Genomic DNA, 24,217 nt, shown 5'->3' on the forward strand with positions numbered 1-24,217 from the left:
CCGCGCATCTAGCACTACTGACTACCATATATAGACAACAAACCAACACTTCCAACCATCTTCATATATTAATACAACACTCCACATAATTTTGTTTAAAAAGAAAAAAAAAGTATTTCAAAAATTCAAACACCTTTAACCCCCTCCAAAAGCAACTTTTACAGTATCATATACTCCCTCCTCTACAATTTCAAGAACGACCCTGACAAAAAAAATAAAAAAAAATGAGAGCGAGCAACCATCTAACTGGAGTAGTAAACTTCTTAACATTCCTGCTCTCAATCCCAATCTTAGCAGGCGGAATATGGCTAAACAGCAAAGCCAACTCAACCGACTGTATGCAATTCCTTCAATGGCCGTTGATCGTAATCGGTGTCTCTTTAATGGTCGTTTCTTTAGCTGGTTTTGCTGGTTCTTGCTATAGAAACACCTTCCTCATGTACCTTTACATGTGGGCCATGTTTTTCATCATCGCCGCTTTAATCGGATTTGTCGTCTTCGCTTATGCCGTTACAGATAAAGGCTCGGGTCGACCCGTCTTAAACCGAGCTTATTTGGAGTATAATTTGGAGGATTATTCGGGTTGGCTTGAGAAGAAGGTTTCGGATCCGGGTTATTGGGCGAAGCTAAGTTCATGTATTAGGGATTCTAGGGTTTGTGGTAAGATGCGTCGGACTGTTCATGGTGTTCCTGAAACTTCTGATAGGTTCTTCTCTAGGAAGCTCAATCCTATTGAGGTAAATCTTCATTAATTTCCTTTATTATTAATTACCCTTTTTCAATTTGATTAATGGTAGTTTTACTCCCAATTTACTTGATTATTGAATAAGATTCCTGGGATTCTGCTATTATTCTATTACAAGTAGTATAATAATTGCAAGTTGTATAATTGTTTGCTTTTTGGTAGCATAGAATTTTTAGTTTTATTTATTAAAAATATTAGATTAATTAACTTAATTTTGCTATTTTGGAGAAAGTAATGGAAGTTGAAGTTGAACTCCAGTAAAACTCCGTACAAAAGATTGAAAAAAATGAAAAAAACTTAGAATACTCAATTATTTAAAATTTGGAATCAATAATGAGTGCGCAAAAGAGAAGTGAAACGGTTATTCTTCCATTTCTGTTTTATTGGGCCAAACTATAACGTGCAATACCGCAATAATATGACTCTCTTTGCATCTAGAACTAGAGAGGTACCAATTACTGTAACAAACAGGCCGTTTTGTATCGGATTTGGTTTAGGTTAATTTACGTTGGGATATATTCCGGGGACGAGTCAATCAATTTGGTGTGTATTTGAGTCTTTTCTCGATTTGGTTATGTTGAAAATTGAAAAGTCCTGACTTTTTTTAATTTTTTTTGTTGAATTGGTTCTAATTCAGTTCGACTTGGAATAGATGAGCTGGTTTCAGCCTTTCGGGTATAGTTTAAGTTAGCGTTGGGTAATTTAGATCCGATCTTTTTGCTAGGGAATTATTAATGTAGTACGGAGTACAACTATACGTAACATTTTAATATAAAACTAATGTTGCTTGACTGGCAGTAATGATAAATATCTTAACTTTAAGCTGGATGGGTGATTGATTCTTTCTAATACTATCCATATTTGGTCGGTTTTATTTTATTACCTATTTACTTCTAATGGTTGTAACTTGTAACCGGTTACCAATCTGCTCGTTGTTCTCTTATATGTCTAATATTTTAAAAAGCTTTTCTTCCTTCCTTCTTTCCTGCACTTTGGCAGAACCCTCTCCTCTTTTATGAATCATCGTTGGTGAAAGGTTATAAGGACCATTAAAAAAGGTCTATAAAGTTAGATTATTAAAAAATAATGTCATACCTTGAGATTAATAAAAAAGAAACGTCTAAAGTTAGATTATTAAATCAATTATTCCTTTCTACGGAGTAATATTGTTCGTAGATTTATTTTTTACATGTAAGGTAGTAAACAAAGCGGGGATCGAAGGGAGTATTTGTATCCGTATTCGTATCAATATCCGTATCCAATGTTCAAGTTAGAGAGTATGGTTGTGGACGGTGAAGCTTATCTGTTCAGACTTCAGAGTCCATGAATGCATATATTTTGGGATACATCACATGGGATAAGGTGTGGAGGGCCATTCACCATGACTAGATGAAAGATTAAAGAAAAAAGAAAAAAGATATTTTTGAAGATTAAAAAGGAAAATCATTTGGACTCTTGCAAGTCTTTATAGGTTGGTGATGAAGACAATTAATAACAGTAATTTGACCATTATTATTTTAAAAGAAATTGAATCCTAATTGTTAGCTTTTCTAAAGACCAAAAGCTGAAAAGTATGCCCTACTGGGTACCACTAAACAAAAGATTATAGACATGTAATTACAACTATGAATCTTTGGGAGCAGAGTAGTACTAGTGGATAGGATATTGGGTTTTCGCGGTTAAATTGGGAGCAGAGCAGGATATTGGGAGCAGAGAGTAGCAATTCACATACCACCCAACTGAAAGGTAGTAATTCACAAAATTTTATGTATATTAATAGGGTGATGATTAAGGTCACAGGTTGCGATAATATTTAGTTGTCGCAATCTTACGTGTTGCTGTTTAATTGGTACATATAGTCTTCACATATGCTATACGTCATCAGAATATTTTTACTATAAAAATATGTAAATAAGGTAGTCGATATACAGAAGGAAGCAAATTAGAATATTAAGATTTTCTTACCTTTTTTTTTGAAACATGTATAATAGGTTATATAAGTTAAATATTTTAGTTTCCAATTTAAATCATGACACATAAACATGCCATGTCATCATTTTGACACGAATACGACCTTTATAGATATTTTAAACAAGAACATATTAGTTTTTTTTTTTTTTTTTTTTTTTTAACTTTGTAGTATGTGAGAAGATGCACCTTATTATAAATGCATGCGAGAACTTCATATATTTGGTGCATTATAGGGTCAACTTCAAAGCGAAAATAGTAAAGTGAGATAATTGGAATCTTGCTGAGAACTGAGAAAGTGAGAAGCAATCGTAAGACCTTTGTTTTGTAGTTCATGGAGTCCACAGTCCGTTTCACTCTACCTACTCCTTTACGCTTCGTTTGACCCCAACTTGCTACCCAAAGATCATTTCATTTAAAAATTTAATAACAACCCATAAAAATATAACAAAAACTTGGAAAACTGTCTTTCAATTTTTTTTTTTTTTTTTTTTTATATTTTAAAAATTGCATGCGTTAGAATTGTTATTTCAAGATCCTATTGTTGATTATTGCACGTCTACATATGTAAAGTGCGTAACTTTTCATGCAAAAGTGCTTTATGTATTTTATGAAGAGAATAAAATGTTTTCTTCTCATCACTTATTGCATAAATACAAAAACTAATTAAAAGAACATTTTTCTATACTAAAGAAGTCCATATTATCATGTCATTTGTCTTAACTAGTTGTAACATTTGTGTTTTCACGGTGCCATAGACTCACACGGAGGACAATCATAGACATGCAATTGACTGTTAATATTTAATAGTTATTTCTTAATTACGCAACATGGGTTGGTGAGATGTCATACACTCATACTCATACATCAATCAGAAAGAAGACTAGTTAGACCTATAATGAAATTCTAGAAATATGACGAGACTGAAATTTTTGGTTGGATAATTTAAGCCACTAATTCCTACGTTGCACATGTTGACAAAATGACAAATCATCGAGATAGGACATATCTAGGAATATATTTTGTCAACTATTTCTCTTAGGTGAAATATAATGTATCTTAACTTCTGATCATTAACTATTAATATATTTGAAATTATAACAAGGATAAAAACGCAATACTTGGTATATAGATAATCAAAGGGTATTGTATAAGTTGGGTAAAATCTCAATTGTTATGATAAATAAAGGAGGAACCATTGTTCAACCTTGTGTATAAAAATCATCATTCCAAAAATAAGAATGCTAGTTCCTACAGCACTAAAATGGTGTATATACATGACAAAGGTCTTGTTGGTCCAAATCCAAAGGCAGGAAATTTCCTTTTTACGGAATTTAGGTGATGTATGACTTCCTACATAGGCATATATATGTTGAGAATTCATTGAGATAGATCCCATCTAGGAGCATCCTAGCCGTTTCTATGTCCGTCTTCCTTTTTCGGATAAGTCACGCAAAATAGCTAACATGTTTATTGTCTAAGTGGTGTTATTTCGCAGCTCATGGGACTCGACCCTGTGACCTCCAAGTCCAACTTATGTTAGTATCTAAAATAGAGATAATTTACCTTGTTCTTAGTTTAAGCCTTATTTGAGCTACTAGATCATTAATCTATGTATTCGTCGTTGTTATAAGCGCGCTTTCGTAGTTTTGGTACTAATTTGTTAGAATATTTTATACGACAGTCGGGATGTTGCAAGCCGCCAACAGATTGTGGTTTTGGGTATGTGAATGAAACCTTATGGGGACCAGGAGGTGGGTTAGTAGGAAACAGCCCAGACTGTCAAAGATGGAGCAACGATCAACGGCAGTTATGCTACGACTGCGACTCCTGCAAGGCTGGTGTGCTCGCAAGCCTGAAGCGCAGCTGGAGGAAGGTGTCTGTGATCAATATCATCGTTCTAATACTCCTCGTTATCTTCTATGTTATTGCTTATGCAGCTCTTCGAAACAACAAGAGAATGGACAATGACGAGTCGTATGGCGAAACTAGGATGACCAAGTCACACCCTACTGCAATGCATTTTTAATTTAAATCCATTGATCATATCGATCTGTTATTCACAGAAAATGTGGTGTGGTGTATGTACGTTCTCCATGGCTTCATATTTGGCGAATGTCATTTTGTTTATTTCTCAAGGCTTTTTGTATGGAGGGATTGGTTTGGCGTATAAAATGTACAAGCTAGGGATGTGCTTTATTATGATAATATGTAACAAATTCTGGATCTTCAAACTCTGTATCAACTTTGTATCCAATATCAAATAGCTTCAATTTGTAGAATATATATGAATATTATTATTTGAAGCAAATACAACAATTCTGCATTGTCTTATTTTGGAAGAGAATTACAACCTTACAAAAACAAATCTAATACACTACCTACAATTAATTTATAGTCAGCAAACTATACCATTAATCAGACATTGCAACACCAAAATTATGGTCCTCGGACTTTAGCTGAGACTTTGAGCCTTTACCCTCCAACAAACATTTTCGATCGTAACCATCCTTATCATTTAGTTGCATTGGTATCATACTGCCCTGTTTCAATGGAATTTGCAACAGAATAAATCTTCATTCACTTGTAAGTTGTAACATAAAAGGCACTGGGAAATTACATCATACTATGTACAATAAAGAATCGGAAACTGATTTTAGCACATCTCTTTATGAGTAGAGCAGTGAAAACTGAGTCTTGCAATGGGTGTACCAAAATCATTTCCCTAAAAAACCCTTATGAAAGTACATCAGTCGAGAGTTCATTGAAATTACTACGAAACTTTTTCAAGATCAGATTAAAGCCGGAACTGCCAAATTATAGTGAAGTCATAATGCCATACTTCGGATCCTAGTATTAAAAAACGTAACTCCGTAGAACTTTATAAATGAACAAGCACGTTCCACATGCATCAAATATTAATACAAAAATCCTACCTCATTGGATGATGAATAGAGCTGCTCCTCAAGCTCCCGCAGCTTTTCAATGCTCGTACCATGCCATTCATCAATCCAGGCAAAAATGTTGCTGTGCGTTTCAAGGAAAAGCGACCTCTCACCCTATCAAAGAAATGTATTCATATTAAGTACAAACAACTGGCCAACTTATTTGAGGTAAAACAGAATAACAATATTAACAATTCAAAGACACGACACTTGCAACCTTGCCATTAGCTAAAAGCTGTTGTCAGGAATGATAGATACCTTGGTATTTCGAAAATTGAACTAAATACATTTGCAAACTGCATATGTAAGCTTCAAAAGCTTGCTAAGAGCATTGATGTCTTATTCAGAATATTAACAACTAACAGCAACCCCCCTTACGTCAAGGAGCACTGCGCCACTTATCTAGATGAAGAAAATTGGTAAAAAAGTGTTGATACTCAAGGAAAACATAAGCGCCACGTGAAGCAGTGATATCGTATATCCTACAAAAAACCAGCAAAATGATGTTGCGACTTCTGTGAGTCCTAAGAGAATCTTGGGGTACTACTTAGTGAACTGGCTTATCCTTAAAGCAACATTTGACATAAACTAGTAGTACAGAAGGTTTCATGTAACAAAGAACTCCCTTAGGTTGTGTATGATAAATTCAACTTGGTTTGTCTGTCAAATGGGTCGGGTCGGGTTGCAATATTTTACTTTCCGGTTCGGGTTCGGGTTCATTTGAGTCGGTCCTTTACAGGTTCGGGTTCATTTGAGTCGGTCCCTTACAGGTTCGGGTTCACAAATGTTTGTTTATGATCCAGAACCCTCGGGTTGAGAGATTTTAGTACACCTATTATAATTTTCACCAATTAGTATGAAAAATATTATCACATCTCAATAAAATATAAAAAAAAGTGCATATGAAATACCAAAATATCATATACAATCTTATATGTAGTAAAATTCAACCATAATATGGTGTATAAGTCAAAACAAGATCATATTACACCCTGCAATAGTAACAATAAAATGTTTATTATGCTAAAAATATCCTCATAAATTTATTTTCTACGAATATAATGATTTTCGATTGGTCGGGTTAAAAATGGATTCGGTCGGGTTTTGACCCATTATGTTTCAAGTTGTTCGGGTTCAAGATAAAATTGGGTTTTGGCTCACAAAATTCTGTTCAAGACCTAGTATTTTCGGGTCAGTTTTGTAACGGGTTTCGGGTAGGATCAATTTTTGACAGGTCTGTCTGTCATGGATCTTGAGCTGGTTATGATCACGTATTTAATGACAATAAAACTTTCATAAGTTCCTCCAAAATTTATTCAGTACCCCTTATTTTCTAGAGTAAGCAGCAGAAACCTTCATTGTTACCAGACGCCAGATTAAAGAAATCAATCAAAGACACCAGTAACCGCAAGTGTATGTAAAACAGTGATGAGGATTGATGACACTTACCGCCATCAGCACTTGCTCCAATCGTTTACCAAAGCCCCAGTATGGAGCATCAACCGTTACTAGTTTATATGCAGTCATAACAGGGTTGCATCGATCCTGCATGCGTCAACAAAATGTCATCAAATGCCACAATCTGACAAAGAAATCAAGAGGTGAACTCTCAGCTCCACCCCTGCATTTTATTTATCAGAAAATTAAAAAGTATGCTAGAACCATGTTTTTGTAGAATATTTAAATGTGGAAAACTGATAACTTTCAGTAAATATATGACTACAAATCAAAGGAATTTACATCAACCAGTAGAGAGAGCCGCTATTAGTTACCACTCAATTTAAAAGACTCCTAATGTTGGTTATCACACAGTTTAGAGATAAATGAGCTAATGATGGTTCAACTTGCTGTTTAAATCAATCAAAAGAATGACGTGTTGGAAATTCTAGTTGAGAAAAGAGTGAAAAAGTGTATATTTTCCTCTTGTTTAAAAAGTGGAGGGTTGGTGTACTACTCGTTTGAGAAAGTGGGAGAGTGGTCTTGGTTGACACACGCGTCGGGAAAGCCTTGGGATTTTGGAGAATGCGATGCACACGCGTGGGTTTGTGGGCCTTACCTGTTTGATTACTTGATCAAATCTTTCCGTTCAGCCAAAAACACATTACACACGAATTCCAGAAATTGTTCTAGTAGAGTGAGGTATAGAAAAAGCAACAGAGGTAGCAATCATTAAATTGAAATTGGCTGCAAACTGTAGACTTACTCTCCAGCCTTCCGTCAACGGTCCTCGGTTGGTCCTTGCTGATCTGAACGTAGACAAATCCACATTGCAACTACCAACCAAATAGCTCCAATAGTCTCTTACAGATGATGCAATATCGATAACTTCCACCTGCCTCGATGCTAATTGTTCTTTATTTAGACCGTGCACCTGTAAAGATACAAACAAGTAATCTACTAGTCAGAGCAGTGACATGAACACGATATACTTTACAAGTTTACAGATACCGGCTTTAGCATATGTTTTCTCTTTCCCTATTAGTGATAATTTTTTTTACTGTTTCATGCTATCGGCTCATTCCTAACTCAAGGTGAATAATCACTAGTAACGTAGTTGTTACAGGAAGGCAACCATCCTATAATCTATTGGATTCTGTCAGAGTTCTTAGTGAACTCTTGCAGATTAGTTTGAGAGATTAGAGAGAAAAGAGAGAGAATATGGGATGATTGACAAGTATAACTTTATTGATCTTCTCAATGAATATTACAATCTAACATGAATATCAACAGAATTCTGTTAGGAGCTTGTGTAAGTGTAACAACCTTTCCCGCCAAAACTAGTTTTTTTACAAAGTAAAAGTCTATAGAAACACCCTTAACAGTAGTCCATATGAAACTAGGATACAGAGGAAATGAAATAACAATAAATTCAATCACCTACATTTTCTGATTTTCCATTATCCGCCACGTGAATAGTATCTATAGAAAGAAGCAGCTTGCTCAAGCGTGAACACTGCATAATTAGTAATTAGTAAGCACATAAATCAGCGGAGCAAAATACAATATGGAAATATTTCTGTGAGCAGTAAGCAAATTTACCTTGATCACTAGATGTTCAGGTCCAGTTTCAGATAGACAGAACAAATATATCAGCATACGTTAGGAGAATAAAAAGTCTATCAGGGTTATAAATAAAAGGCTACCTGATTTGCATTTTGGATATGCATTCCATGCTTCCTCTTTCAGTAGAAGAGAATCTGCTGACGCGAATGTTGTAAGCCAAGAGGGGATTTTGCTGCATAACAGAAAGTAAAATAAAAAATACATACAAGTATCATAAATTTTAAAAGGAACTTGATTCGGTCATGTAGTAATTTACAGTTAGAGGCATATATTACCTCTGAAAACTATATACTTTTGATGTGTAATGGCCCTTTCCAAATACATTGTCCTCAAAAGGTCTATTCTCCAGAACATCAACTCCTTCGATATTTGTTGTATTTTCCTGTTGCATTTTTAGAACCATATACATCTGTGCAACCTCGTACTGCATAAAACAGAAAACACCAATTGGGTAAAGAGAAAGACAACATTAGACCAACTTGAGACAGAAGTTGTGGTTAAATCAGTAGAAATGGGGTGTTCTCAATTTCTTTTACCTCAGCAAGTGACATAGGCATGACAATTCGACTAGACGTGGCCCAATGATCAACAGGTCAAAGTCAAGGAAATTTAAGGGAGAAAATAATGGATCAGTAAATGTAACATACAGAAAACCCATAACCCACAAAAACATTGTTGTATAGCTTAGATTCTAACATACAGTTCACAATCAAATAAATGTCATGTAGCACAAGTTCTGCAGTAATCAAGAACACGCCTACTCTTAAATGTATCATCACACAATCCTAGCAAACAGACCATACTGGTCATGGACCGAGGAAATTATGTACTTCCTCCGTTCTTATTTACATGACACGATTGAGTTTTGGGCACTATTCACACAAGCTCCTTTGACTTCATTTTGTGATTTATACTTAAGAAAAAACATAGTCGTGTGGGGTCTTGTTAGATTCGTCTCAATAAATATTTTTTAAATATCAATTTTTTATATTTTTTCTTATCCATAATTGAAGATATTAATGTTTGAAATCGTACATCGACAAATGTGCCTAAATAATTGTGTCATTTTAAAAAGAACAGAGGAAGTATGATATGAAAGTGCAAACAATAAACAAAGTTTGTTAAGACCTAAATTTAAAGTCATTTTCTTAGAACATTTACTGCAGGTACTTACAAGTTACAACTCAGATATTAGTGGAACTTTTGCAATGTAAACATATAAACTTTGGAGAATGGCGGATAAACAAAATTTGTTGTATGCATGCGTATACAATAGAATCTCTGATTATACATACTGATCTATCAATAACATACGTACTGATGTATCAATAACATTGAAATCACTTGGTAACTACATGAAAATGCAACATTTAAGCCTGATGATATATTGCAAAAGGCCCAAAAATAGTTTGAACACATAGCCAGTCACTGTTCATTAAGCTTACAACTAGAACCTTCAAATTGCAGTCATATTATTTAGTGTTCCTATTAATTAACAGCTTATAACCAATAACAAAAACACTCCCTTTGTTCAGAAATAATTGTCAAATTTGAAATAGTAAAGTAACAATTAAATTTAACAGGAGGTAGTATCTTTCTAGGTGGCAATGATCAATGATCAATGATCAATGATCAATGATCGAGAACAAAGACTAAATTCTACTACTACCAATAAGGATGATGGGGAATTCAACCATCATTTTGTTCCCAAACTGATCATAATTAGGTACATCTAGTTACCCCTCTAGGTGTACAGGAAAACAAGTTAGAATTGTTTACAATTACGGAATGTTTAATTTTAATGTCCTCATGCAACACTTACAAACCAAAATATGATAACAACCAAATTGATTCATAGCATAACATATCAATTTTAAAGGAAAATAACAAAAAAGTTGGAGCATAATAAATAATAAATAATAAATAATAAATAAGAAAATAGAGAGGATACAATTCCTTTATCTGAACCATCTTCCTTTTTCTTCCACCAGAAAAAATACTATAGTCTGATCAACCAAGGTTACTTTCTATTATCAATTTGGGGAAAACTAAATGAGAATAGAATTAGAAATATATTAAATTTTTTGAAGATATAATAAAAAAAATTTGATGAAGAAATTAAAGAATTTTCAACTTTTTTTGGTTTTTTTTGTTGTTCTTCCAGAGAGGTGAGAATAAAATGAAGAGGGAAATGGAATATTATTTTGGTATATAGTAATGGAAATTGTAAGCTAATTAGTTAGTTTGGGTCCAAAAATATGAGCCGCGGATTAAATTTGAAGAGAAGTGTGAAAGAAAGAGAGATTGAGAGACAGAGGGGGGGCGTGGCGTCAAAATTGCTAAATTGGTAATTGTAATGGTAATGGTTGCTACAATTGCCGCCCAAATAGACGTGGCTTTTTGTTGTTTTTATTTCATTGTTTTGGATTGTGCATTATTTCCATTTTTGTGTTTTGAGCTTGTGGTGGAAGTTATTACATCTGTTGATCTGCCCATTATTCATGAAACTTTTGTCATACTTTTTATTGATGTGTCATGTCATTTGGGATCCTACTACATGTACATCTAGTGTACAAGTTATCTTATATACCATGTTTTTTTATTGGTCGAAATGACATATTTATTGTCTTTTATTTTTATTTTTTAGTGGGTTTGATGATGTGTCAACAAATTAATGGTGGGGTACAAGAGAATCTTGTACACTAGGTATACATGTAGCTTTTTCCTGTCAGGTGTGCAAGTATGTATGTCGTACAAGTTCTATCCACACGGTTTTAAATTTTGCATTTTTGCAGTTTAAATCCCCTCGTAATTATGTCTTATTTCCTGTCTCATTCCGTATCAATTATAGATTTATGGTTATGATAATCCCTTCTCAAGTTGGATGTATTTTAAATAGATTTAAAGTCCGTGTGATGCACAAGTTAATTTTTTTTTTAATGAGATTTTTTTTTCCAACTCTAAACGGTAGTTAGAAACGTTATTGTTCTCTTATTATCTTTGACGGGTTCTTTATTTATCTATTTTTATTTTTCTCTTATTATCTTTTTATTGAGTTTTTTTTTAATCTTTATCTCTTATTATCTTTTACCGGGTCTTCATTTATCTATTTTTATTTTTTAATAAATCTAAAATAATACTATTGTTTGATGACACGGAAATCCTACGGGGCGCTCTGAATGCTCTCCAAAAAGCTCCCCTATATATTAGATTTTAGGAGCTGGACAATTAAAAGCATTTTGAGAAGTTTGGATTTCAACTGCGAAATTTTGGACATTAGACTCTTTTAAGACTCACCCAAGCTAGAACCTTCAAGAACCAACCAAGCTAGAATGCTCAAGACCCATCCGGAGCGCTCTAGAACCTCCCGGTGCACAACTGGACATACCTGCTGCAAAACCGGGGCTTATAGGCGTCAAACCCAAAATATGGCACAACCATCATCTTCATTGGGCCAAAATACGTGGGACCCCCAAGTTTTAGCCAATTTGGATATCGTTTGGTCCCCCAAACGGTCCATTATTATTTTACTGTCATGTGGGTGTTCACTAGAAATTCATACCTTATTCAATATAAACCTCTATAGGGGAAGGGTGCTCCTCATGCTGCCAGCACCCAGGCACACCCCTGCTGCTCACAATTAGGAATGGGCATGGGCCGGATCTGGTGAGACCCAGACCCATATTTTTTAGGCGGACCCATATCCGCCCCAGATCCAATGGGTCTGAAAAATTCAGAATGGGTCTAATGGGTCTCGGGTCAAAAATGGGTCTAGTGTTATTTTTTTATTTTTAAATTTTTTGTCTTAGAAACTTTCTTCGCGCCATTACTTTAACCGGCATTTACCACCTCATATTCACATTCGATACATAAAATATCACAATTCGCAAATTAGTGCCAAAATACTAATGCATGAATGTATCTAATTAGCCTATTTCTAATTTCTAATAATTGACCGGGCACATGGGTCGGATCTGGATCGGGTCTGGGTCTGAGAATATTGGACCCAGACCCGTTTTTAAACACATGGATCCAGATCCGCCCCAGATCCATTGGGTCTCACATAACTGTTAGGTTATGATACATATGACATATACATAGATCATGCGGAAACAACCATTAACCCAGGAAACATATTATTTACACATAATCATATAGCATAATTAGATGCATACTCTTTGTTGCGTGCCTTCCCTAGCTGCGCCCGAACCGAACAAGAACAAGTCTTTTAGGACTCCAAGTGTCGTCCCTCCGTAGAAAGTCCACAGCACGTCCGGATCCGCCTTAAGATTGACCAACTAGAATCGCCCTTAAGGTACTCAGAAAATTCGGCACTTTTGAGGCAAGATGTGTGTTTGATTTTCTCTCAAAAACTCACTTTTGAATACTTGAAAACTTGTGTATAAATTATGAGCCCTAGGCCTTTATTTATAGAGTTATGGAAAAGGAATCGTAATCCTAGTAGGATGCGAATTAATTGGAATTAGAATTCTACATGAATTCTACTTAATCAATTTATCCAATAGGAATAGACATTTAATCATACACTGACTCTTGCAGATTCAGGAATCTCGCATGAGCTGAAACTCACACACACACGGCAGCCACAAGGGCTGCCCATGCGCGTGCGAGCAGCAGCCCGCGCAGCACGGCCCACGCATGCGCGGCCTTGTGCGCGCTGGGCTGTGGCGTGCGTGCTTGCTGGGCGATGGCCTGGCTTCGTGCTGGGCCTTCGTCCGGCAGGCCTCGTCCGATGCTAATTCGTACGATACGCTTCCGATTAAATTTCCATTTCCGGAATCTATTTCCGATACGAACAATATTTAATATTTCCGATTCCGGAATTAATTTCCGTTTCGAACAAATATTTAATATTTCCGTTTCCGGAATTATTTTCCGATTCCGGTAATATTTCCGATTCTGACAATATTTCCGTTTCCGGCAATATTTCCGATTCTGGTAATATTTCCATTTCCAATAATATTTTCCGATACGTACCATGTTTCCGTTTCCGGCAACATCTACGACTTGGATAATATTCATATTTCCGATGCGATCCATATTTCCGTTTCCGGCAATATCATCGTTTCCGGAGTATTCATTTCTTGCCTGTGACGATCTTAGCTCCCACTGAAACCAAGATCCGTCGGTTCCGAATATTCATAGATGGAGTATTTAATGCCATTAAATACTTGATCCGTTTACGTACTATTTGTGTGACCCTACGGGTTCAGTCAAGAGTAAGCTGTGGATTAATATCATTAATTCCACTTGAACTGAAGCGGCCTCTAGCTAGGCATTCAGCTCACTTGATCTCACTGAATTATTAACTTGTTAATTAATACTGAACCGCATTTATTAGACTTAACATAGAATGCATACTTGGACCAAGGGCATTATTTCCTTCAGTCTCCCACTTGTCCTTAGGGACAAGTGTGCATTTCCTAATTCCTTTGTCGCTCGATGCTTGCTCTTGAACATAAGGTAAGAGTTGTCATCCTTATTATGTCCAGAGGTGTTCCTCGGTTTCAGAGTTCAACTGATCAAATAAACAGATAATCATAGCCTATGATTCATCCGAGCACGGCCATGCATTTCACAGTTTCTAGCTCTCCGAGTGGCCTTGTACAACTTTTAAGCATCTCATCCCGATTTATGGGAGGACAATCCCAATCTTGCGATCTTGAGATTAGACTTCGTTTGATAGGTGATTACCTGAGCGTTGCCTTTATAGCCTCCTTTTACGGTGCGACGGTTGGTCAACGTCAAAGCAACCAGTTCTCAAACAAGTAATCTCAAATCACTCAGGTATTGAGGATTTAGTGTCTAATAATTTAATGAAATTTACTTATGACAGACTTTCATCTCTTACAGTAAAGTTTCATAGGTCTTGTCCGATACTAGTCTTCCCAAAGTAAGTATCTATGCAAATGATTATGACATTGCCATGTCCACATAGTTCAAGAAACAGAACTACTAGTCATCTTGCACTCTAATTGTCTAACGTTTTCTATGCGTCCAATTTTATAGAAAACTCCAATTAGGGACCATTTTCAACCTTTGACATTCAAGTTCACTTGATAGACATTTCTTAGTCACAGGACTGGTCCTGACAGTCTATCTTGAATATATCGTCAAGTTGAAGGGACTCATCATTTAATAAACCACAAATTAAATGGAAAAATGAATTTCTTTCATTTATTGTGAATGATTAACCAATAATGTTTTACAAAGATTTAAACTCTAAAACTTTAAAACATTAAACAGAGACATCAAAGCCATTCTCCAATATGCTTGATTCCCATAGCTGCAGTGTGCGAGTTGTGCTTCGCTTGCGGCAGAGGTTTAGTTAATGGATCTGATATATTGTCATCAGTTCCAATTTTGCTTATCTCGACTTCTTTTCTTTCAACGAACTCTCGTAGAAGGTGAAATCTACGAAGTACATGCTTGACTCTCTGGTGGTGTCTAGGCTCTTTTGCCTGTGCAATAGCTCCGTTATTATCACAATATAGGGCTATTGGTCCTTTAATGGAGGGGACTACACCAAGTTCTCCTATGAACTTCCTTAGCCATATAGCTTCCTTTGCTGCTTCATGTGCAGCAATGTACTCCGCTTCAGTTGTAGAATCCGCAATGGTGCTTTGCTTAGCACTTTTCCAGCTTACTGCTCCTCCGTTGAGGCAGAAGACAAACCCAGACTGTGATCTGAAATCATCTTTGTCGGTTTGGAAACTTGCGTCCGTATAGCCTTTAACAATTAATTCATCATCTCCACCATAGACCAGGAAGTCATCTTTGTGCCTTTTCAGGTACTTCAGAATATTCTTGGCAGCAGTCCAATGCGCCTCTCCTGGGTCTGACTGGTATCTGCTCGTAGCACTGAGTGCGTACGCAACATCCGGGCGTGTACATATCATAGCATACATTATTGAACCAATCAATGATGCATATGGAATCCCATTCATTCGTCTACGCTCATCAAGTGTTTTTGGGCACTGAGTCTTGCTTAGAGTCATTCCATGAGACATGGGTAGGTAGCCTCGCTTGGAGTCCGCCATCTTGAACCTATCAAGCACTTTATTGATATAAGTGCTTTGACTAAGTCCAATCATCTTTTTAGATCTATCTCTGTAAATCTTGATGCCCAATATGTACTGTGCTTTTCCTAGATCCTTCATCGAAAAACATTTCCCAAGCCAAATCTTGACAGAGTTCAACATAGGAATGTCATTTCCGATAAGCAATATGTCGTCGACATATAATACTAGGAAAGCAATTTTGCTCCCACTGACCTTCTTGTATACACAAGATTCGTCCGCGTTCTTGATGAAACCAAAGTCACTGACTGCTTCATCAAAACGTATATTCCAGCTCCTGGATGCCTGCTTCAATCCGTAGATTGACTTCTTTAGCTTGCATACCTTTTTAGCATTCTTTGGATCCTCAAAACCTTCAGGCTGTGTCATAAACACAGTTTCTGTTAAAACGCCGTTTAAGAAAGCAGTTTTGACATCCATCTGCCATATTTCGTAATCGTAATATGCAGCGATTGCTAACATTATTCGAATAGACTTTAGCATTGCAACTGGTGAAAAGGTTTCATCGTAATCCACACCGTGGACTTGCCTGTAACCTTTTGCAACCAATCTAGCTTTGAAAACTTCAAGTTTCCCATCCTTGTCCTTTTTCAGTTTGAAAACCCATTTGCTTCCAATGGCTTGGTAGCCATCTGGCAAATCGACCAAATCCCATACTTGGTTTTCAGACATGGAGTCTAATTCAGATTGCATGGCTTCTTGCCACTGCTTGGAGCTAGGGCTCGTCATAGCTTGCTTGTAAGTCGCAGGTTCATCACTTTCAAGTAATAGAACATCATAGCTCTCGTTCGTCAAAATACCTAAGTACCTTTCCGGTTGAGATCTATATCTTTGCGATCTACGCGGGGTAACATTTCTAGATTGACCATGATTCTCACCAGATTCTTCTAAAGATCTCTGAGTTTCATCCTGAATGTCATCTTGAGCATTCTCTAGAGTTTGTTGTTCGACTCGAATTTCTTCGAGGTCTACTTTTCTCCCACTTGTCATTTTGGAAATGTGATCTTTCTCCAAAAAGACACCATCTCGAGCAACAAACACTTTGTTCTCAGATGTATTGTAGAAGTAATACCCCTTTGTTTCCTTTGGATAGCCCACAAGGATACATTTGTCAGACTTTGGATGAAGTTTGTCTGAAATTAATCGTTTGACGTATACTTCACATCCCCAAATCTTAAGAAAAGACACATTTGGAGGCTTTCCAAACCATAATTCGTATGGAGTCTTTTCGACAGCTTTAGACGGAGCTCTATTTATAGTGAGTGCAGCTGTATTTAGTGCATGTCCCCAAAATTCTAATGGAAGTTCGGCCTGACCCATCATTGACCTGACCATGTCTAGCAAGGTTCTGTTCCTCCGTTCTGACACACCGTTCCATTGTGGTGTTCCAGGAGGAGTCAATTCTGATAGAATTCCACATTCTTTCAGATGGTCATCAAATTCATAGCTCAGATATTCACCGCCTCTATCAGACCGCAGTGCCTTAATCTTCTTGCCTAATTGATTCTCTACTTCACTCTGAAATTCCTTGAATTTGTCAAAGGATTCAGACTTATGCTTCATTAGGTAGACATAACCATACCTACTGAAGTCATCAGTGAAAGTGATAAAGTAGCTGAAACCACCTCTAGCATTTGTACTCATTGGTCCACATACATCTGTATGGATTAAACCCAATAGTTCATTTGCTCTTTCTCCAACTTTAGAGAAAGGTTGCTTTGTCATTTTGCCAAGTAAACATGATTCGCATTTACCATAATCCTCTAAGTCAAATGGTTCTAGAATTCCTTCCCTTTGAAGTCTTTCTAAGCGTTTCAAGTTTATATGGCCTAATCGACAATGCCACAGATAGGTGAGATCTGAATCATCCTTTTTGGCCTTTTTGGTATTTATGTTATATACTTGTTTGTCGTGATCTAATAAATAAAGTCCATTGACTAATCTAGCAGATCCATAAAACATCTCTTTAAAATAAAACGAACAACTATTGTCTTTTATTATAAAGGAAAATCCCTTAGCATCTAAGCAAGAAACTGAAATGATGTTTTTAGTAAGACTTGGAACATGGAAACATTCTTCCAGTTCCAAAACTAGCCCGGAGGGCAACGACAAATAGTAAGTTCCTACAGCTAATGCAGCAATCCGTGCTCCATTTCCCACTCGTAGGTCGACTTCTCCCTTGCTTAACTTTCTACTTCTTCTTAGTCCCTGTGGATTGGAACATAAGTGTGAGCCACAACCAGTATCTAATACCCAAGAAGTTGAATTAGCAAGTATACAGTCTATAACGAAAATACCTGAAGATGGAACGACTGTTCCGTTCTTCTGATCTTCCTTTAGCTTTGGACATTCTCTTTTGTAATGGCCTATTCCATCACAATAAAGACAGCTTGATGTGGACTTGTCCTGCTTTGATTTAGCATTGCCCTTGGACTTTCCACCTTTCTTGAATGGTCTCTTTCTAGCCTTGAGTAAATCTTTGGCTTCACAGTCCAGTACTATTTCAGCCTTTCTGACAAGGTGAATAAATTATGCAACTGTTTCTTCTCTTGGTTCACTTAGGTATTGTTGCTTGAAGCGACCAAACCCACTGTGTAGTGAATTGAGCAAGACAGAGACTGCCATCCTTTCGCTTATTGGTGTTCCTAGTAGACTTAGGCGATCAAAATATGAACACATAAGATCCACATGGAACCTCAGTGGGACGCCTACCCTCTGTTTAGTGCGAAGGAGCTGAACATGTGTTTCTTGGACCTCCATCCTATAACACCTGTTGGGAGAACTAACCTTTAGCCCAGACATTGATTCAATCAACTCATGGACGTTCAGGTCCCTGTCCTCCGTACTTCCACGACAGATATCCCTCAGATTCTTGATGAGCGTAAAAGGTTCATATGCTACAAACCTTCTAGCCCAATCATCAGGGATATTGTTCAGCATGAGACTCATAACCTTTTTGAGATCCGCATCCCAGGCGTAAAATCTCTCAGGGGTCATGTCTCTGGCATAGTAGCTTGGCATGGGATGTGATAGTACATACTCAAGTCCATTGAGTTTGACTATTTCAACTAGCTTAGCTTCCCATTCAAGAAAATTTGTCAGGTTCAGCTTGACCATAAGCTCAGAACCCATGATGATGTTTTGATTGTTGTTTGCCATATTAAAAACTACAATTGAAAAGAATAAACAAATAAATAACCATTCACAGTTTCTCTTAATAAACTTAAATTCTAGCATTCATGCATAATTCAATGTTTATTAAGCATTTTATTCAAGTTATGTGTTCCGGCAGGTGTGAATAAAATGATTCCAAGATCCTAAAATCATTGAAGAACTAAGCACAGTTTGTCGACTTAATCCTAGAACATCTTAGGTAAGCAAAAGCCTTTTGCTAATAGTCTAGAAACTATTCTTGGTTGATAGGTACGTCTAAGAACTTATTAGGTAAACCTATCGAATTTGCCACGACATAAAAGGACTCCTTACTTATATCGTTGAGTTTCACCAAAACTAACATGTACTCACAATTGTTTGTGTACCTTGCCCCTTTAGGACCAATAAGTAACACCTCGCTGAGCGAAAACTATTACTAGATTGATGTAAAGGATATCCAAGCAAGTGTATATTTTGGCATGGCACCTTTTAACTCAATTTTTTTAAGTTTGGAACTTAAGGCTCTTACTATGTTGGTTAGATTTTAAGTGAACTAAAATCCTTAATCATGCAACATAATCAAGCTTTTGATCTCATGCATTTTAAGACATATTTAAAGCAATAAATAACTTAAAACATGCATAAGATATTTGTGATCTAGTATGGCCCGACTTCATCTTGAAGCTTTGACTTCAAAGTCCGTCTTGAAAAATCTCCGTGGGAGGCACCATTTTCTTCAAATAGGATAAGTTATAACTAATTACAACTATTTGATGGTACGCAGACCATATTTGAATTGAAAAACAACTTTGGTACTTTAGACCAATTACATTCAAATTAATGGTACGCAGACCATATTTTCTATCCTATTTGGGCCATACTAGTCACTTCATAACCTGCAAAACAGTACATATACAATATATACCATTCACCCATTCATTATCATGAATGGCCCACATAGCTGGTTAGTAAAACACATTATGCATCACGTAAACATTTGCAGCAATTAATCAAGGGCACCAATAATCTACCAATTATTCAGTCCTTATTAATTCTAATCGAGTTGTTTTAACCTTAAGGATTTGTAGACCTAATCAAGAGTATATGACTAAAAAGTGCTCCCACTCAAACCAATAAATTCATATGCTTTACTAATTTTAAACATAAAATTGTATTTCTAGTCTAACCGGAAACATACAAATTTAATTAAAATTTTAAAGCTCATATAAATTTATAATTGAATCCAAAATTTAATTTAATTTCAGTCGCATTTAAATTAATTCATGATTTTAATTTTAGTAAAATAATTAGAATAAATTCCATTTATTATAATTATAATATTCAAAATTAAAATCCAAGAAATTAATTCAAATTATTAATTTTAAAATTAATTAAAATTACGTGAACTGAAATTTTCAAATTAAACATTCAAAACGATCTAATCGTAACGCAAAACACCCTACGCGTTGCACGCCCATGGGCTGTACGCACACAGCCATTGCTGGCCATGTGCGCGCAGCCCATGCGCTCGTTGCATAGCTGCTGCTGTCCCATACGCAAGCCTCCGCACAGCGCCCACCGCACGCGAGCTATCGCTCGCAGCGCGCGCGCGTTACCGCGCTCGCTGGTGCGCGAGATCGCTCGCTGGTGCGCGCGAGCCATCGCTCGCTGGGGCGCTGCATCGCTCGCTGGTGCGCGCGAGCCATCGCTCGCTGGCGCGCGAGATCGCGCGCTGGTGCGCGCGAGCCATCGCTCGCTGGCGCGCGAGATTGCTCGCTGGTGCGCGCGAGTGATGCTGTGCGCAGCGCTCGTGGCACGCGAGCTTGCGCTCGCTGCGCACGAGGCTGCGCGCTGTTGTGCGAGGCAGCGCGCGCTGTGGCGCAGCTCGCTTGCTGCCCACACGCGACTGCCTTGGCTCGCCCCTCGCCCATGCCCATCCGTTCATTGCTCGTGGCACACGACACAAGGCAGGGCTGCTGCCTTGCGCTCGTGCACTACGCCCTTGCTCATTGCATTCGTGCCGCACGGGCGACGAGCTCCCTTGCTCGTCGTCGCATGCCCGCATTATACAACACCCCTTAAGGGTAACACGAAGCGTCCATTGCTTCGTGCGTGCAAGTTATTTGAACGAATCGCATAAAAATTTAAAATTTATATTTAAAATTAATGACAAATTAATAAATATTATTAATTTCATAATTTTAGGGCGAAAAAATCGAAAATTTATTATCCAATTGATTTCCGATTGTTATGGATTCAAGTCTAGGTCATAAAAATTTAAAATTTGTCGTAAATTTACAATTTTTATGGTGGTTTTTAATCATAGGTTTCTAATTAAATTACAATTAATTATGAAAATCAAATTAATTCTAAATTATTCTAATTTTCAACAAATTAATCATAATTACAAATTAGATTGCATAATTAACAAGACTAGGCATTCAAACTTGTTAAACATATGCAGTAGGTCAATCAAAAATTCAAGATTTATCAACAGGAATCGCAAATATTTAATTTAACATCTTAAATTTACGAAATTTTGCATCCGAAAAACTAAAACCTTCGAAAAGTCATAGTTAGGCTTCGAATTTGAGAATTCTGGGTTCGGCAGAAAAATACTATTTTTGTCAAAATTTTAGAATGCCTTTTACATGCGGAATTGACACAAAAATCACTCAATTCGGATGAGTAATGAAGAAACTGCCGAAAAACTGCGTACATATATTTAAATAAACGCAATTTGCAATTAATTAACAATTACGAAAATTAATCACCCCTTTTAATTCTTGCAAATTTGTAATATTTAACCATGTTCATGCAATTTAGATTATGAAAATAATAAGGGGCTCGTGATACCACTGTTAGGTTATGATACATATGACATATACATAGATCATGCGGAAACAACCATTAACCCAGGAAACATATTATTTACACATAATCATATAGCATAATTAGATGCATACTCTTTGTTGCGTGCCTTCCCTAGCTGCGCCCGAACCGAACAAGAACAAGTCTTTTAGGACTCCAAGTGTCGTCCCTCCGTAGAAAGTCCACAGCACGTCCGGATCCGCCTTAAGATTGACCAACTAGAATCGCCCTTAAGGTACTCAGAAAATTCGGCACTTTTGAGGCAAGATGTGTGTTTGATTTTCTCTCAAAAACTCACTTTTGAATACTTGAAAACTTGTGTATAAATTATGAGCCCTAGGCCTTTATTTATAGAGTTATGGAAAAGGAATCGTAATCCTAGTAGGATGCGAATTAATTGGAATTAGAATTCTACATGAATTCTACTTAATCAATTTATCCAATAGGAATAGACATTTAATCATACACTGACTCTTGCAGATTCAGGAATCTCGCATGAGCTGAAACTCACACACACACGGCAGCCACAAGGGCTGCCCATGCGCGTGCGAGCAGCAGCCCGCGCAGCACGGCCCACGCATGCGCGGCCTTGTGCGCGCTGGGCTGTGGCGTGCGTGCTTGCTGGGCGATGGCCTGGCTTCGTGCTGGGCCTTCGTCCGGCAGGCCTCGTCCGATGCTAATTCGTACGATACGCTTCCGATTAAATTTCCATTTCCGGAATCTATTTCCGATACGAACAATATTTAATATTTCCGATTCCGGAATTAATTTCCGTTTCGAACAAATATTTAATATTTCCGTTTCCGGAATTATTTTCCGATTCCGGTAATATTTCCGATTCTGACAATATTTCCGTTTCCGGCAATATTTCCGATTCTGGTAATATTTCCATTTCCAATAATATTTTCCGATACGTACCATGTTTCCGTTTCCGGCAACATCTACGACTTGGATAATATTCATATTTCCGATGCGATCCATATTTCCGTTTCCGGCAATATCATCGTTTCCGGAGTATTCATTTCTTGCCTGTGACGATCTTAGCTCCCACTGAAACCAAGATCCGTCGGTTCCGAATATTCATAGATGGAGTATTTAATGCCATTAAATACTTGATCCGTTTACGTACTATTTGTGTGACCCTACGGGTTCAGTCAAGAGTAAGCTGTGGATTAATATCATTAATTCCACTTGAACTGAAGCGGCCTCTAGCTAGGCATTCAGCTCACTTGATCTCACTGAATTATTAACTTGTTAATTAATACTGAACCGCATTTATTAGACTTAACATAGAATGCATACTTGGACCAAGGGCATTATTTCCTTCAATAACTAGACCCAGACCCTTAAAAATGGGCCGGGTCCAACCGGGTCTGGACCGAGTCCTGGACCCATGCCCATCCCTACTCACAATGCTGCCTAGCGCCCAGTCCCAGTGCCCATGTCTATGCACCATGATGCATCCCGATGAATCAACGACCCACACGACCCGATTTCCGATGGAACACCACGTTGTCCGGTGGTGCCCAACGAACTTGCCGCCTCCTTTGGCGGTGCACCGCGTTGCCTTGCGATGCTTGATGCCTTGCATGTTGCTGCATGCGATGGTGTGGGAGGCCATCCGTGACAAGCAGCTATCTTTGGTTACCACTTACCAAGCTCCCTACTTTTTCTCTCACCTCATGACCCCCAACTACACAAAAATGGCGGAGATTTCATCTTACTCCTCTTCACTCTACTTCGATTCTCTCTCCTCCTAGCTTCCTCTCTCTCCGAAAACTCTCTTCGCCGTCACGACCGACCTCTATTTCTCCGCTAACTTCACCCCGTATTCTCCGATTAGCCGCCGCAGAATCTCTTGCCAGACCTATTATCTGGCTCAATCTTCTGCATCTGTTAGTTATTCAGGTCATTATCTTTACTTTTATCGCTTTTTGCAATGGTTAATTTCTCATTTGTTGGAAATGCAATTGAAAGTTTAATTTTTAGGTTCATATTTTTGTTGGGTTGATTCACAATTTATTTTTGGCTAGTCTTATGCAATTCGAACTTTATTACTCGTTATGTTATTTATTATTGAAGATTTTATAATAAAAAAATATGATTTTTTATGGGTTGTATTGAAAGTGTTGATTTCTGGGTTAAGTCGCTAAAATGCCATGAGAAATTGAGAAACAGGAGGTTGGTTTTGTTAGGTGGCATCATAAATACTGATTGATATTGCTAAACTGCATTGAGGAGCTGACTGAGCAACAAGTAAGGCAGCTTCACTTTGATCTAGAGTCTTTGTACAACTCCTTCATGGATGTTGCCTCATGCTGAAACTTGATTCGTTTGGGTGAGCTTGTAAATAATAATCATAAATCTATTTG

General features: G+C 37.2%; 2 protein-coding genes across 5 annotated transcripts in view; one reads left to right on the forward strand and one right to left on the reverse strand.

Moving 5' to 3' along the window:
• Positions 1–4,995, forward strand: LOC110777029 (tetraspanin-3-like). The gene is made up of 2 exons (XM_021981622.2): positions 1–737; positions 4,398–4,995. The coding sequence occupies exons 1-2, from the start codon at positions 225–227 to the stop codon at positions 4,740–4,742; spliced, it is 858 nt and encodes a 285-aa protein (XP_021837314.2). The 5' UTR covers positions 1–224; the 3' UTR covers positions 4,743–4,995.
• Positions 4,978–24,217, reverse strand: part of LOC110777028 (uncharacterized) — a 23,465-nt gene continuing 4,225 nt past the window's right edge. For 2 of the 4 annotated variants that reach the window (XM_056837271.1, XM_056837270.1), the window contains exons 2-8: positions 8,997–9,145; positions 8,802–8,893; positions 8,540–8,611; positions 7,862–8,029; positions 7,108–7,203; positions 5,650–5,772; positions 4,978–5,256 (exon numbers count right to left, since the gene is read on the reverse strand). In XM_056837271.1, coding sequence (XP_056693249.1) covers positions 5,128–5,256; positions 5,650–5,772; positions 7,108–7,203; positions 7,862–8,029; positions 8,540–8,611; positions 8,802–8,825 — 612 coding nt within the window. In that variant the 5' untranslated portion in view covers positions 8,826–8,893; positions 8,997–9,145 and the 3' untranslated portion in view covers positions 4,978–5,127. Of the gene's footprint in view, positions 5,257–5,649; positions 5,773–7,107; positions 7,204–7,861; positions 8,030–8,539; positions 8,612–8,697; positions 8,776–8,801; positions 8,894–8,996; positions 9,146–9,257; positions 9,289–10,672; positions 11,113–24,217 lie in introns of those variants that run through there. The other 2 variants (XM_056837269.1, XM_056837268.1) reach the window with 2 other exon arrangements.

The sequence above is a fragment of the Spinacia oleracea genome, chromosome 2 (assembly GCF_020520425.1).
Source record: "Spinacia oleracea cultivar Varoflay chromosome 2, BTI_SOV_V1, whole genome shotgun sequence".
In the NCBI taxonomy this organism is placed as follows: domain Eukaryota; kingdom Viridiplantae; phylum Streptophyta; class Magnoliopsida; order Caryophyllales; family Amaranthaceae; genus Spinacia; species Spinacia oleracea.

Excerpts from the sequence above, each read along its gene's own strand:
- LOC110777029 (XM_021981622.2), top strand. The coding sequence starts at position 225 with ATGAGAGCGAGCAACCATCTAACTGGAGTAGTAAACTTCTTAACATTC. Across the intron at positions 738-4,397 it reads GGAAGCTCAATCCTATTGAG|TCGGGATGTTGCAAGCCGCC; the intron begins GTAAATCTTCAT and ends TTTATACGACAG.